This window comes from Equus asinus, chromosome 1, assembly GCF_041296235.1.
Source record: "Equus asinus isolate D_3611 breed Donkey chromosome 1, EquAss-T2T_v2, whole genome shotgun sequence".
Lineage (NCBI taxonomy): Eukaryota > Metazoa > Chordata > Mammalia > Perissodactyla > Equidae > Equus > Equus asinus.
In genome coordinates, this window is record NC_091790.1 from 203169713 (window position 1) to 203186502 (window position 16790).

Here is a 16790-nt window from a genome sequence, read left to right on the forward strand (position 1 = left end):
GTGTTGCTCAAGGCTCTGACTGGCTCTGGGGGACCCTGGGAGAGTGTGGGGATGTAACAGGCAAGCACATGAAACACTGAACACCTGATTTCCCCAGGACAGAAGGGAACAGACGTGTCTCACCAGCGCACACAGGCTGTGCAGGTGCTCAAAGTGACAGTCCTGTGTCAGGGCTCTGGCAGGCTGCCCCAGGCAGGTAAGCTTTCTGGAGAAGGCAGGGCTTGAGGAGGTCTCAAAGGAGGCGGGAGACCATCAGAATTGAACTCCAGGTCCCTTCCAGTGGCCCCAGCTGGTCCTACCACTTCCATGTTTACCATCTCTTTCTGCACAGTAGCCAGACTGATCCCTCCAGAGTGTAAGCCATTCCCTCAGCAACACCTTCCAATGGCTTCTGGATCACTCCATGAAAACCTGGAATCCTGTCCTGGGCTGCACGGCCCTACTCCACCTCTCTGATGTCAGCACCCTTCCCCTCCCCCTCGGTTCTAGCCACACCGACCTGCTCCCTGAAGCCTCAGAGCCTGCCCCTGCCTCAGGACATTGGCACTGCTCTTCCCTCTGCCAGGCATGCGCTGCCCCACATATCCACCTGGCAGCTTCCTGGCTCCATCCTATCCCTGCTCCATGCCTCCTCATCAGCTTTCCTGATGGTCCCACATAAAGCGGCACCAGACCCTTATCCCTCATTTTAATTTGTACCATGCAACATTTTTGTGCACGTGATACATTTGTCTTCTCTTCTCCCCTCCCTAGAACGCGATCCCCACGAGGGCCGGGCCTCACTTGTCCACGGCTGTACCCCAGCGCGTGGCACACAGCAGGGTCTCCTTAAATACTGACGGAACAAACGTATACGATGTGCGAGAGAGTCTCTAAGAGGCCTGGTGGGGCTGGTCAGGCGGGAGATGGACCCGTCTACTTTGCAACAGCAGCTCTTCTGTTTGGGAGGTGCATTTGAAGGTGGCATCCCAGGCTGGAGAAACCAGGCATGGACAGGGTCCTGCGTCCTTCCCCTGGGCAGGGCCAGCCTGCCGCTGGCATGAGGCTCAGCACGTGAGGCTGTATCGCCCCCTAGTGGCCACTCGGCCACAAAGCCAGAGAAGCCCCAGGAGTTTGGGGAGCCCGGCAGCCCTGTTCAGGGGCCCCAGGGCTACTCTCCATCCCCCATCTTTCTGTGAGAATCAGATTCAAACGAACGTTCAGCATAGGAGGTGAAAAGTGGACACACACTAAGCCCATCTTGTCTTGCCTGAGAACGTTAACACGGATCCTTCCTCCTGCTCTGGGGTTCCAGGTCCACCCGCTGACCCAGGCCTTGGGCTCTAGTGAGGACCCCCAGCCACCCCTTCAGAGACTCTGGAGTCAAGGACTAGGGGGAATGTCTCAAAATAACATTTTTGAAAAAAGGAAGCTAAGCGGAAGCAGTGGCACAGAGAGAACACAGAAAAAGTGAGTTTACCGAAGGCAGAGCTCAGACCCCACTCAGACCCCACTCAGACCCCACGGAAAGCCGGCCCAAGAAGCTCGCCTCTTTGCTGCACAGAGAAAAGCTGGGCTGACCCCCGTGAGGCGGCCTCTGCTAATCTGCCTGGAGGCCTCCGACGGCTCCTTCGCTGGCTCAGTCACGGTCACCTCATCAGAGGAGACGTCCCTCACCATCCTAGTCCTACACGAAGCAGTGCCCGCTCCGTCTGGGCTTTGACCCACTTTGTATTCCCTTCACAGCACGACGGGGGGCCGGTGGGGGCGGTCTTCAAAATTTCTTCTTTTTAGTCTGCACCTGGCGGACTCCTTGCATTTTCTTGGTGAGGTACAGGTGCCTGGTTCACCCTGAGGCCAGCGGCCCTGAAGCCAGCACTTGTCCACATGCGACAGGGTAATTCCAGCTGAATCAGACCAACTACAGCACGGGCCCTGGAGCTGGCCCTGGGTAAAACCGGGTTCTCTTAGGAAGAAAGAGGGGGAGCGGCTCTCGGATGGGTTATCAGAGTCCGCCATACACTCCGTAAGGAGCAAACTGTGAGCCCGAATAAACGTAACTGACTTGGGGGAGGAAGGGCCAAGGGGCAGGGGTGGCAGAGAGAAAGAGGAAGGTGCTGTGCACGGTGGCGAGGGCGGTGGGCCCTGCCCGTGTCTCCTGAGCTGGAGATGCCTCTGCAACAGGCAGGAGGCATTTCTAAGACTGTGCCTAGCAGATGAAGAAGGCATAGCTATCGGACGGTATTTACACAGAGGAAGACCCACACTGTAAGATATGTATGGATGTGTAAGGAGCAAACAGGCAGGCACTGGAAAGATGGTACAGGTAGCTCTTCAGGGCCCCAGAGGAGCCACCGCTGTGAGACAGGAGTGCTAATTCAGTGAGGTCAGAGGGGCAGATCGAGTCTGCTCAGGAGCAAAATCCAGGGTGCCACTTCCTTGGGAAAGGAACAATGACAAACTTTGCTTAGCACCCACTGCATTCAAAGCAGACTAGCTCATGCACACTGACTGTCACTCTCAAGCAATGTGACCTGGAACAAGTCACCTGCCTCGTGTCAGGGATAAACAGCTGCCTTGCAGGGTTGCCGTGAGGCAAATGCATGCTCTGAGCTTGCAAAGTTGAACTTGAGCCCCCACTAAGAGCTAAATGCTGAGGGGCTGCAGGAAGGCAGGACCCTCGTGCTACCTTAAGAAATTTGCTTTATGGCACAAACAGGATGGTCACGTACATACTGAGCAGTACAACTCACCGAATAATCCAGAGGGGGCCAGATGGCTGACTCGGGGTGATGGCAGTTCTGGGAGGACAGACAGCCTCATCAGGGTCATGAGGACAAATGGAAGGTGTCTCTCAAAGCAAAAACCCAGCAGTCCAATGGAGAACAAGAGCCAGAGCCGGACTCCAGCGCGTGCCCCTGGCCCATCACGACCCGCCCGTGCACCTGTCAGTCCCCTCACCGGCTTCTTGCCTCTCAGCCTACAAATGCACTCAGGTCTCCCCTATCTTGAAGCAAACAAGCCAGTCCAAAACTCCCATTAACTTCAACCCATCCACTCGCTCCCACTTTCCTTTTCTTTGTCAGGATAGACTCAGTTATGCCACAGTAAGAAATGAGCCCCCAATTCTCAATAGTTTGACTGAAAAAGGGTTTTTCTCTTGCTCAACTCACAGTCCCGCACAAGGAAGGCACCCGGCCCTGGCTGCTCCCCACCAGGGCGACAGACCTGGGCTGCTTGCATCCTGCATCCTCATCACCTCGGCTCTCTTCCCTCCAGCCAGGTAGATGCAGAGTAAAGAACTCACATCAGCTCTTAACTATCTTGGGCAGGAAGTGACGTCCTGTGCTCTGCGCCCTGGCCCCCCCCCCCCCACCACCACCACTTTGGTTGAAGCCTCATCACCTGGTCCCAACCCAGCTGCAGGGAAGGGCTGGGAGGGGCAGAGGAGCAGGTGGCTATTGATGAGCACCAGGATTCCACCATACCCTCCTTCACCTTCCCTTCTGACCCAAACACCTGAAAGAAGGCTGGTGTCCCCAGTTCCTTGCTCCCACCCAATCCTCAGGCCACTAATGCACTTTCTTTGCCTTCCCAGCTCCTGAAACTGCTTTCTCGAAAATTACCAATGCTTCCACGGTGGGGCCACGAGGAACTGGAAGCAGCCAAGATGGCTTCACGTTTTCCTTCCGGACTGGAAAGAGCCGGGGGCATCTGAGTCATGTGGAAGCTTCCCTCGCTGGAAGTACTCTTGGGATGCAAAGATCATGGGCCAAACTGGCTTATGAATCTCGGTTTCCTATCTATTAATTGGTGTCACTTTCCTGTGCAAGGTCACTATATCGGTTTTCTGCAGCTACTCGTGAGAAAGTACCACAAACTGGGTACATCAGAAACGTACTCCTTCTCAGTCTGGAGGCCAGAAGTCTGAAACCGAGGGGCCAGCAGGGCTGCGCTCCCTCTGAATCCTTCCTTGCTCTTCCGGCTTCTGATGGTTGCTGGCAACCGTCGGCGCTCCTCAGCTCGTGGACGCATCACTCTGGTCTCTGCCTTTGTTGTCACATGGCCTTCTCTCTGTGTGTGTCTGTCTTCACACCGCATCTTCTTATCAACCAGTCATACTGGATTAGGGTCCACCCTATTCTAGCATGACTTTATCTTAACTAAATACATCTGCAATGGCTTTATTTCCAAATACGGTCATATTCAGAAATACTAAAGGGTAGGACTTCAACATATCTTTTTTTGAGGCAACACATTTAAACCCATAACAGTTATAAGGATTAAATAAAACTGTATATTTTTATAACCTACCTAACAGTGCCTGAAATGAATTACCTATCTCGCCTAATTCCCCAACTAGCCCTGGCCTGATAACTTGAGTGTAACTCCTTGCTCTGGGCCCCCTGCGTTCCTGACCCAGCCCTGACGCTGACTGCAGCACAGCGCGACCCCACAAGTGCCTTCCTAACCCGGCCGGCCGGTCCAGCCGCTGGTTCTTTTGAACGTGTGTGTGTGCAGAGCTACAGGGTATCAACACGCCTCCAGGAGCTGGAATGAACAGCAGTTTCAGGCTCAACTTCACCTCCTTTCCTGCGACAGCATGTGAAGAGCAGGACACGGGAGCACCAAACAGAATAGTCGGCCCACACCAGTCTCCAGAAAGAACACAGGGAGCCTCAGGGTGAAGGTGGGGAAGCCGCCGGGCGGTGGGGCAGAGTCTTTGTTCCTCCAGCATCACTTCTGGCAAACTTCGTCTCCTTTTAATGGGGGGGAAGGGGGTTGCCGGGGGCTTGCAAGACTTGTCAAAAGGAGAAATCCTGGAGCAAACGATGGTGAGTGGGAAGCTGGGGGGCGGTGTTGGGTGGCAGGGGAGGCCACAGGATATTCAGTTCCCAGACGCCTGCCTCCTCCTCCTCCCAGTCGCAGGACTGCTCCCCCTCAGGTGTCTGCATTTGATTCTCTTCCAAACCAGGCCTCTGCCGATCCACTGAGTCAGGGCGGCAGCCCATGAAGGCCTGTCTGCAGGCATCCCAGAGGAGGGAGCAGAGCCAGGTCCCTTCTGTGTCTGCACTGGGACTCTGCCGGCCTCAGACTAAGCCTCTGAGCTTAAACCGTTCAGAGGGGAGAGAAAGGGCCCACGATCCCCTAAGAACCTTCTGCTACCGTTTGTGAAAGGTGTTGGAGGAGCCGGTGTTCAGCGGGCAGTGCGCCAGGGTGGCCGGGCCAGTTAACAAGGTTGTGATACTTTTGCATCAGTCAGTGAACAGCCACAGACCAGAGACCACCCTGCCCCTCCTGGGATGTCCACCAACCCCACCCTACAGCAAAAACGGTTACCCCAGAAGGGAACCCCTGGGACAAGGGTGCCTCTGGTACTAAGGCCAGAACCCCATCTGTCCCCAGAGGTCAGCTGCTGGGCCTTACTGGCTGGTAAGTCTTTTGAATATCATCCCAAGTTAGATAGCCATTGAGGGGTGTGAGGAAAAGGGACAGAAGCGACATTAGTGCCAACGCCTCGGTGCTGGTTTGCGACTTCTCCATGTCAACACCTCAGAGCTGCTTCAGGACAAGCAGCGTGTGCTCCAGCTCCTCGCTAGCCCCACTTTGCTCACTGGGACTCAAAGAGAAAGGAAAAAAAGATCCAGGTTGAAAAAGTATTCTGTTAAGTTTTTAATGCTTCACTCTACATTAGGAGTTGAAGCAGGAGAACCACCGACTCCCCACGACCCTCACCATGTGATGGCGAGATCGCGTCAGGACCCTCCTGAAACAGCACACGGCGGAGGGAAGCGGGAGGAGCCGAAACCAGGTGCTGAGCACCCAGACGCCGACGTGCCCCGCACCCTGGAGAAGCCAGGGGCGTCCCGTGCAGAGGTGGGTCTGCGCTCAGAGCCCGCCCCAAACTTCCAAAGCTGATTTACAATTAATGAGAAAAGCAGCTTCTTTACGGTGATTTAGCATTTCTACTATTACATCTTGGCTTTTAACCCAAAACATTATTGGCCCAAAGAGATCTCTTTACAGAAAGAAAACCATCCTCAAAAGACAAATCACCAAGAATAGTCTAAAGACTGGATGATGGCTCTGGAGGCAGTTCTCAAAGACGAACAAAAATGTGAAGAATTCCTGTTCCTTATTGTTGAAGGAAGAACAAAGTGTCCAGAGTCGGCATTCAGACTTCCTTGTGTCAAGACGACCAGCTTTCCTAGGTCCTGCCAGGCCCGAGGAGTCCAGGCGGAGGGGAAGCAGGCCTCACTCTCTTTCGAATCTCCCATCACCACCCGGTACAAATCGTGCCAACACGGTGCGAACGTGAACTGCCTAACCACCTTGTCAAATTCCTGGGACAACTCCACGAGGAAGTGACCAGGACCTGATTTACCTGGAGGCTGGTGGTTATTTGAGGCTCAGTGGCTAGGGCTTCAGATATCCAATTTCATAATCTGAAAATCATTCTTGGGGATCAAGCCAAAGTAAGGTCTTTGTTTCCGATGGAAATGTAAATAATCCTGAGAGAAACATCTCAGGAACAAAACGCGCACTTTTTTTTTTTTTTTCTTTTTTTTCCTCCCAGAAGGTTTGGATAGGAGCCTGGGAGATAAAATCTTGAATCCAAAGAAGAAAGAGGAATTCTTCTAGAAATGTCAGGGAGGTGAGATCTGGGCTTTCTAAGTTAAAATGACTAACATCAAAGTTCTCACCGGGTGAGAGAATCGACCTAATGCTACAATTCCCTGTCAAGGGAAGCGGTTTATAGACCCTGCGTAAACGAATCTCACCCGGGTTCAAAAGCATATTCGAGAGAGTTAAAGTTTATGTCCTCATAATTCAGAGTCTACCTTGTTCCACAAAGGATTTAAGGCACTTTACCAGGAGATAGAGAATACACCTGGATACCATAAAAGCAGGCCAGCCGAAGTGGTGAGACCCCCCTCCCGCCCCGCCCCCGCCGTGGGGCATGTGACCTGGACCAGGATGCTCTCCTGTCTGCAGATGGTCGAAACCATCTACCTGGGCTGGAGGCTGGGAGCTAACGGCAGAGTCCATGCCCCTGGGGCCAGTTGAGTGCCTCGCTCTGTCTGCGGCAGAGAAACTGGATCTAAGGCCTCCCCAGCAATTCCTATGCTGAATTTACTTCCAGGAGAAAGCGTGCCCCTTTGCCAGCAGAAGACAGGAATCCTGGAGAAAGATCACGGAGACCCCGCGCTCCAGAGAAACCCTCCCACCTGTGGCCACAGCTGCCAGAAGGTGGTGGGAAAGAATCAGCTACGCGGATGGGACCGAGTAGGATCTGTGCTGGTCCGCGCAGGTATGGGTCCTGTAGGAGCCTGAGATGAAGAATGAAAAGGGCTTGTCAGAAGGCCACTAAGAAACCACAGGCGGGGCTGGCAGCCCAGAGAGCAACCGCGGTCTGGAGGGTTGGCGGGCTCTTCCCTCACCCAGGCAGGGTGGATGCGATATCAAGCTCCCCAGGAGGTGGAGGGCGGGCCCTGATGATGGACGGACATCCGCCAACACCGGGAGCAGCTGGAGGCTGCGAGCAGCCAAGGATCTGGTTTTGGTGGCAGGCTCTCTTTCGTGTGGAGGCCAGGGGAAAGCTCTCCGCTGGCAGAACTCCCTTCCTGTGGCTGGAGAGGGAGCATCTGTCTTCACGCTCACGTTTTGGAAGTGATGATCTGTATGGGGTCCACTTTGGTTCGTCCTTCCTTTACTTTCTCTGATTTTTGTCATGCTTATCCGACCCATTGACACTTCCTGGTGAGCACAGGTGATGCCTTGTACTCAGAAGCAGCAGTGGCCTGAGTTTGAGAAAGCCTGGAAGTCACTGACGAATGTAAAAGATGTGTGGGATGCCTTCGAGGTGACAGGCACCGTTCTAGACACAGAGAAAAGAGCCCGGAACAAAAGTCCCCTCGCAGAGAGCTGACATTCTGGTGGGAAAGACGGACGAGTAAACAGATAATATTTCCTGTGGAGAAAACGCAAGGTAATGCGGGAGATTGCTTCTCCTTCACACAGGCGCTGAAGGACCCCTTGAACGAGGGGGGTCCTCTCAGGAGGTCCTGAGGTTGAGAGGGGAGGGTGGGAGCTGGGGGTGGGGTTGTAGCCCCCAAACACAGTGATGCTCCTTTAAATGTGTCCTCTATCCCTTTCCCACTGTCCTACTCAGCACAGTCATGGGGCTTCAGGCTTTGGTTTCACGCTCCAAAACTCTCCCAAATCCTCTTTCTGGACCTTCGCTCAGCTGACCCTGATCCCATCATGCCTCTGTGCGCCTCTCCCTACACAGTCCTCTGCCTGTCGCACAGAAACCCATCCAGCTCTTCTCCACCCAGCTCAACGCACAGAAGCTGTGAGGACCACGCCCGCAAACTTCCAGGGCCAGCAGGAAGGGCCATGAAGATCGGCATCACATTTATAAACATAGTTTCTGCACTCTTTACAAAGGCCTGACACCCCGAGTTTAAGATATTCACCCATTTTGGGGGACATTTTTAAAAACATTGAAAGCCTTGTTCCATGTGGAAATTATTTTGGTGTAAGGAATGAGCAAGGAACCACCTCTATGTTTCTTTTTCCTAAACGGCTAGCTAGTTGTCCTATCACTAGCTTATATGTTGCTAAAATCCACTCCTTTAAAGCAAAGTCTTAGCATCTGGGTTAAAAGTGGATTCAGGAGTTAGACCACCTGAGTTCAAGTCTTGGTTCTACCACTTACCAGCTGTGTGGGCTTTGCACAATGACGTACCCACTCTGTGCCTCAGTTTTTGCTTTGATGAAAACGGTAAAAATACTACTTCATGGAGTTTTTATGAAGATTAGAACAATGACCACATACAATGCATTTAGAATGTACATAGTAGGCATTTATAATTATGATCAATGATTAGGGAGCAAAGTTTAGTAACGTGAAATTAAATCCTTCTTGAGGTCCTGCCTTGTTGACTATGCAAGATTGATTTTGCTTTTTAAAAGATTTCAATCTGATTATTTGCAGTTCACGCACATCCTGCCATGCACTTTCCTTTCCTCACCTCTAAAGGCAAGATCATCCCCTATCAAGTTGTAAAAAATCTTTTGGAGATAAAGATGAACCATTTTCTGGAAGCTTCTATGCCACATGGCCACTTATGACTTCTTGAGATACTAGACAAGGTCTAAACATTTTAGTCTCTGTGGGCCATATGGTCTCTGATGCAAGTGCTTGATCCTGCTGCTGCAGTGTGAAAGCAGCTGTAGATGAGAGAAACAAATGGGCCGGACTAAATTCTGATACAGCTTAATTTACAAAAATGGGTGGTAGACTGGATTTTTTCCCCTGGGCTGTAGTTTGCCAACCACCATACGAAAGGAAGAGGCAGAAAAGAGGGTTTCTGTTTTGGTTGGGGTGATTGACCCTGATCATCAAAGGGAAGTAGGTTTGCTACCACACAGAGAGGCTGGAAGGAGGCTGATGAAAACCCCAGAGTCCCTAAGACATTGAATCAACGTGCCACTGGACCAGTTGACCAGAGGTAAATATTAGTGAAAGACTGGTACCCTCCATACAGGCAGGCCCTCCAAGAGATAAGATCCTTCCAGAACAAGGGTCTGGTTCACTTCCCTGGGCAAAGAGCACCAGCCAGACTAGGTGCTTGCTGGTCCCAAGACCAGATGTAGCATCTGGAACTGCGGGCTCCATCTGTATCTCTTTCTCAATCTTAGAGCATCTGAAGGTCAAACTATCTCCTTTTTCTTTTTTATTTCCCCTTTGAAAAAGATCGTGATGACAATTTCTATCTTTCCTCTTTCTTTCCCTCTAATAACACACGACAGTGTGTTGGTCAAGCTTGGTATAGATCCATGTCACCTGGGGAGCTTGTTGCACCTTTAGATTCCACAGCCATCATGTAGGCCATAAGTCATGGATAGAAAGACAGGATGCAGACAGAACTGGAGGAGAAATGGGCATTGTCTTGAGACTGAGGACTCGGAAAACAGTCCATTGCAGCGACATCTTTAGTTGTGATGGTTGGACACGATGCTGGGTGGCCTCCCACTGGGGAAGCAGCGAGTACACTTACAACTGTATGTAGGGACTCAGCTTGATGAGGGCATCTTTGTAAAAATGGGATGTTGTGTGTGTGCATGCACGCTGGGCAGTGGGGGGGGGGGGAGGAGAGTGTTATAGGTGTCTGTGGGTTGCCAACTGGGCCTCTTCTCTGGGAACTTCCTGCCCACATCCTGGGTGAGTTCTCAGTTATTCTGCTTTGGCTGCCTGGCCCTGCACCCCACCCCCCAATAACTGATGGTTCAATTAGCCCAATAACTGGGCTAATCAGATATCCTATAATGAGGAATTTAAAATGGTAAGTGGAGAGACACAAAGACTAGGAATTCTCTGGGTCTCTCGGAAAGATCTGTGAATTCTTGCTGCCAAGGCCCCCAGAGCCAGCCTGGATCCTTCCCTTTCTGGGTCCTGAGCTCTTCTCTGAATTCCATAAACACCCCCAAATCCTTCCAATAAACTGTCTTCCTTGTTTTAAACAAAGTGGTATGAAAGTAAAAGGATGGGGACCAAAAATGGATTCAGAAATAAGGCTCAAAATGCAGCCCTCAATGCCCTGCATAAGAATTTGGTTCTAAGATTTCTAGCAGGCAGTGCGGGCAGGGAAAAGTGGCCCATTACATGATTAGTGTCCATTACAGAGAAAAACGATCCAGTTGCTCAGAACTACAGCTATTCTGGGTACCAAGAGCGGACAGGAAATTCTCTCGGGGGCCTTGTGTAACAAACAATGTCTTCATGACGTCCTTCCAATGGACACAGCGAGTTTCACGGGCTGAGTCTTATAAACCCCTCCACATAGGCTCATGGCATTACTCTCAAGCTCAATTTTGTGAAATCAGTTCTGGGGTGGCAGGGAGCAATATACAGTCTGGGCACCTTGATCCAGGAATAGAGTCAAGTATGAGGAAGCAGATAGGTTGTATACCCTCCAAACAAGCCTCATGCCAAGCACAGGTGAGGACTCCAGCAGTGAGGAGCCTGGACGACCCTCCCAGCGCAGCAGTGCACGCAACAACTGGATGCAGACCTGGACCTTCCCCCCTCGTCAACCGCAGGGCTGGCTCCTATTTGGAGAAAGCCAAGGACCTGGGCTTGGTGGTTCAAGGGCAGGAGCACGGGCAGTTGTCCTGGGACCAGGCCTACCCTGGTCTGAGCAGCCCCTCCCAGAGAGCTTCTCTGAAGAAGTCAAGCTGCCCCCTCAACCTAATCAATCCTTGTCTTTATGAGCTGCCACAGCCATTCCACAGCCTTCCTGAGCCCAGTCTGCATCTGCCTAGCGAGATGGTGGAGAAGGGCCTTAACAAGCTCTGCCTACTCCAGCATCTTCCAAGACAGACCTTTCAAACTGGGTATTTTCTGGCCAAGGATATTGAAAGCCCTTTTAAAATACTGAACCGAAAAAAAGCAACTGGGACTCCTGCCGCCCAGAGAGCTGAAAGTGTGGCCCAAGTTCACTACCCAACATCCCACCTGCAGGCTCTCCCAGACCTCGCAGCCCCCGTATCTTGGCTGCTCCTTCCTGCCTTCAGAAACCACCCTGGTCTTAACAGGCTGACCACCCTTTGCCCGCAAGTCCTCGACCTCCCTGCCAGTATTGTGAACTGCAGATCTTGGCTTTGCCTGTATAACCTGTGTACTGGGTTGGAGAGAGCCCCCCCAAAATTCATGCCTTTCCAAGAACCTCAGGATGTGACCTTATTTGGAAAGAGGGTCATTGCAGATGTAATTAACTGAGTTAAGATGAGGTCATCCTGGAGTAGGGTGGGCCCTTAATCCAATACGACAGTTGTCCTTATAAGAAGAGGAGAGAAACACACAGACACAGACACAGAAGGGTGAACACCATGTGACGATGGAGGTGGAGGCAGAGATTGGAGTGATGCTTTTACAAGCCAAGGGACACCAAGGACTGCCAGCAACACCAGAAGCTGAGAGAAAGGCCTGGAACACACTCTGCTCTAGACTCTTCATGGGGAGCACGGCCCTACTGACATCTTGATTTTGGGTTTCTGGCCTCCCAAACTGTGAGAGGATAAATTTCTGCTGTTTAAGCCATGCAGTGTGGGGTACTTTGTTACGGCGGCCCCAGGAGACTGATACAACAACCTGGTTCTGTTGTCACCAGCACAAGCATGACACCACCTTTGTAGAAACAGGACACCCTGATGCAGGTCCGGTTCCACGTTCCTTCTCTTAGAGCCAGTGCATGATGGAGTATTGGAGAATTTCAGGATTTCTGTCAGAGAAACTGGAGAAGCTCTCGAGGGCATTAGGAAGTCAGTGCCAGGACATACTCCGTATCGGGCTTCATATATAGTTCCCAACTGTTATGTCACCCAATGTCTGTGTGAGGACCACTTTGTCATATGACATTTGTGCGTTTAGGTTCACTCATCGTAGGGGATGGCTTTAGGGGTATTAGAAACAGTGGCCCATACCACCAAAAGAATTTAAAGGAAGAAGAGAGCCGCCCCTTTCATTATAAGTCCTAGAGACTGAAATTGCACCCTGGGGCCTAGCCTTGCAGATCACGTATAGCTCTAAACCCACAGGTGTTGAGTGCAAACACAGCCTAGAAATACAGGAAGACAACTCCAACCTCTGTTACCCCGGCAAGTCTGTTTTCCAAACCATAGTCTTCCCAAATGGGAACTTTGCAGGTCATCAGCAAGAAGTGGAAAGAGCAGAGAGATGCACTAAGACACAGGAAAGGCCGAGCCAGCCCTGGTGGTTTAGTGGTTAAGAATCAGGGCTTTTACCACCATGGCCTGGGTTCATTTCCCAGTTGAGGAACCACACCACCCATCTGTCGGTTGTTGGACTGTGGTGGCAGCTCACACAGAGAATTAAACTAACAACTAGGATACACAACCGTGCACTGAAACTTAAAAAAACAAAAAAAGACATAGGAAAGGAGAAAATAAACTTTACTGTTTGGGTTTACCTTGTGTATTTCCAGCTATGATCAATGGCGCTGAGTGGAGAATATTTTATCCTTAGGCCACAAATACTCATGAGCCTTACGAACACACATTTCCTTCCCCTGTTTCTCTAGCAAATCAACCCCAGTTTCCCAGGGCCCAAAACAGAAAGTCAGGATTTGCCAGAAACAGGTGCCTTCAAATTCCCCAAATCTCAAGCCACGGGCCCTGGGGCCACGTTGGTTGGACCAGAGTGAGGTCTGGGCCTTAGCTTCACGCTGCTACTGTTTTTTAGAGAGGGCTGGAGGCCAATGTTTCATGTGGCCGTCCTTACAAGTCATACTGTGAGCATCCAGATGTTTACAGGTAACCCCCAGGCCATGCCATACCAGATGCATTAGTGTAGGAAAAAGTGACAGGTGGAAACCGACACTGTTCTGGACGGAGATTTGTTCTCGGAGGATAGACACAGATATGTGGACTCAGCACCAAGTCCCTAACAGCCCCCCGGCCTGCTCCAGTTCCCTGCAGGTGGCAGTGCGGCCAAGTGGCCGTAGGAAGGTCCCCAGCAGGCCGGCACCCACCTGAAACAATAGCATCAATGTCTTACTTTTTCTGGAGCGGGAGAAGAACCTGATGCCCCCGGGCGAGGTAGACGGGTTGGAGTTGGGGGAAGACTCTTTGGACGAGGAGCGAAAGATCCCGCTGAAGCTCATGCGGCGAGGGGAGCGCGGCGGGGACTCCTGGTAGGAGAACGGGAACACAGTTTTGGGAGAGCCGGGGCTGGTCTTGGGCCTCACGGGAGCAGACACGGGGCTGGAGGGCCGGTGCTGGGGGCCCCTGGAGAAGAACCCTTTGGAGGGGCTGCCCGAGCTGAAGGGGCTGTCCGCCTGCAGAGAGACAGATAAAGGATGAGGTCACTCTGAGTCCAGGCACTCAGACCTCAGACCTGTCACTATCCTACCTGTTCTCTGTCACCGAGCTGCTCCTCCACGGCACTCTGTCTGAGAAACAGTCCTAAGCTCTTCTACAAACAGAGGTGGCCACCAGTGGTCTGGGGGAAGCACCTGACCCAAGGATGGCCATCCACAGTCCACAGGCTGGTCAGCACCGCCCAGAGGCCCAGGGGCCTCCTGGAGGTGGGGAGGAGGACAGGAAAGGCAGTGGCGATGGTTCCAAACGACACACCTTCCCCTTTATCACGTCTGTGAGTCTGTCTCCAGGCCCTCACGTCTTGAGACCTCACATTTGTCCTTCTTAAGGTCTGACTATGCTAGAATAATGTTCTCTTGCCCTTCTTTGGAGGAAGAAACACAAATCACCAGGATCTGAAACACGGTGGGCCTGGGGCTCCATCCTGAGGCGACCCTGGTGCTAGGAGGTGATGAATTTTCACCTCCAAGCTGCTTGGGCACTGGAATGACCAGGGTTGCTGACAGAGGTCTGGAAGAAAGTTAACAAGCTGAAAACCTCTGAGGCTTATTTATTGATGACTTGAAATTGTAGTTATGGTTTGAAAAGTGATTGGACTTGGTAACTTTAAGCCAAGGCCCCAACTCATAGACTTCGAGGAATATTGAACGTACCTTGGTGGTGTAGGAGCCTGAGGGCCTGGGTTTGACCCCAGCTCACCCTTCCCTGGGCCATCCCAGGTGTTGCTTAGTCTTGCTAAGCCTCAGTCTCCCCTTGAGTAACATGAGGAGTCAGCCGGCCACTCAGGGCCATCTGAAGGATATGAGCACAGAAGCCGATGGGTAGAAATTTTCCTCTGTACTTTACACTGCTGCCGTCTAACTGGTTAACCTGCAGCCTAGGAGCTGGAAGGACCTCAGGGCTGACCCAGTTCTGCAGCAGGAAACAAGCGACTTGTCCACAGGGCTCTGGGGCAAGGATGAGGCCTGGGGAATCGTCCAGCACACTGAGACTCTAGGATGCCGCAGGGCTGGTAACCACAGGCGTGCTGAGAACATGGGCGAGAGCACCCCCTCAGAGTCGGCGCCTGGGTCCACAGTGGCCTCTGTCCGCTTGGGGTGCCTGCAGGACCCAGGACCCCGTGAGTTCTTCCACCACCAGGGGGCGCCCCCAAACCGGGCTTGCAATTCCTTAAAGGACGCGATGTTCTTTCCGGGTGCCACCTTCAGTGCCCTCAACCACAAGTCCACTTCTCCCTGAGACTCTCCCCGGGATGCTGACGGGCCAGTGGGGCTGTAGGGAGATACACAGCCCTTCTCTGAGTGGGCCTCTGCACCGGGGGGCGTGCACTACAACAGCCATATGACTCCAGCTCACCTCCTTAAAGAGAAGTTCAAGTTTTTCTTTTTCTAACAATTTAATAGGAAAGCATTTAGCCTGTCTGTCTCTAGACTATTCAGTTTTGCCACCATCCCACCAACCTGTGGGACTTGAGCTTTCCGAAGCTTTTCCGAATCCTGAGCTAATTAACACAGAGAAGCTCTTCAAGTGGTGGGCTACGTGTGCTTGTGCACACAGGGTGGGAGGTGGCAGGAACAACACATACAAGGAATAGAGATGACCTACAGCGGGGTGGTACAATCAGGGATTCTGGACACAGAGACCAGAGTTTGAATCCTGGCTCAGTTTCCAGCAGTGTGGACGAGTGACTTAAGCTTCAGTGTCCTCATCTATCCAGTGGGGATACCAGGCCAATTCACAGCGTTGTGAAGGTGACAGGAGAAACGACAGTGAAGCACCTGGCACAGTTCCCAGCACACGATAAGTACCTCACACATATTTAGTCAGCTCTCATCATGAACTTGGTACGAATAGATCCTTGGTATTTATGGAACATCAGAGAGGCAGGGCTGAATACAGATGCCACGTGTGGTGCAAAAACCTCATCCTTCTTTCAGGGGAAAGCACGAAGGCTCTTCAACAAGGGAATGGCACTGTCAGATCTATTTGGGGTAGACCATTCTGGTAGCCTCTCACCGTCACTCACTGAGGGCCACTGAGCCCAAAGCGAGAAGGTGCTGGCTGGCGGCAGAGTGAAGGTCACAAAGCTGGTAAGTGATGGAGTGAGACCTCAGGGCCCATGGCCTCAACCCTCACACCACATCCCTCCTGAGAGCAGCAGAAACAGCTGGGAGGGGAGGCAGCCTGGAAGACGTGAAATGGAAGAGGAGGCAGGATCAGGTTCGAGGGCAGAGGCAGAGAGTCAAGCTGGGAACCGCCTGAGAGGCTAACCTACAGACGGCCTCCTTGCTTACTTGCTCGTCGTCGTGCTGCACGTGAGCTGTGCTGGGGGAGGAGGGAGGAGAGCTGAGCAAATGCTGACGTTCGGTTCTGTGGCGGGAACGAGGACGGAGGGAAGGTTAGGGTCCCCACGAGGTCAGGGAGAATGGCAGGCAAGACAGCTGCCTTGAGAATGAAGCAGACAGAGAAAGTTACCAGGGGGTGAAGCTGAATCAGAGACGCCCCTGAAAGCTGATGGCCTGTGGACAGGCCGGTTGGCAGAGGCGGCCCAGAGCCAGGAAAGAGGCAATGGAGCAGGGAAGCCCAGACAGAGAGCCCTTCACTCAGGTCACAGGGAACGCTGAGCCAAATGCCACCAGAAAGGGCCTTGGGGTCAGTTGGAACCTTATTTGATGGGCAAGGGGGGAGCCCTAAGAGTCTCCTGACTGGGATTCCTTTCTGTACTCAGAATCCCAGGCCAACCGAGTCAGGCACTCAGCCGTCAAGCCTGAGGAGGGAGCCCCAGAAAGCAGAACTTCCCCGAAAATGGCCCAACAACGGTGGCTGTGGCTGGCTCAGCCTTCGCCATGGGGAACCGCGCCAGCTAATCTTGCTCCCAGACAATGAGAAAATGAGCCGGCGAG

General features: G+C 52.4%; 1 protein-coding gene across 9 annotated transcripts in view; it reads right to left on the bottom strand.

Annotated features, from left to right (window-relative positions):
- PRKAG2 (protein kinase AMP-activated non-catalytic subunit gamma 2) overlaps nt 1-16790 on the bottom strand; it is a 279884-nt gene that overhangs the window by 185111 nt on the left and 77983 nt on the right. For 6 of the 9 annotated variants that reach the window (XM_044765712.2, XM_044765711.2, XM_070516650.1 and 3 more), the window contains exon 3: nt 13565-13844. The exons of 1 other annotated variant lie outside the window; for it this stretch is intronic. In XM_044765712.2, coding sequence (XP_044621647.1) covers nt 13565-13844 — 280 coding nt within the window. Of the gene's footprint in view, nt 1-13538; nt 13845-16790 lie in introns of all 9 variants that reach the window. 2 more of the 9 variants (XM_070516698.1, XM_070516675.1) reach the window with 1 other exon arrangement.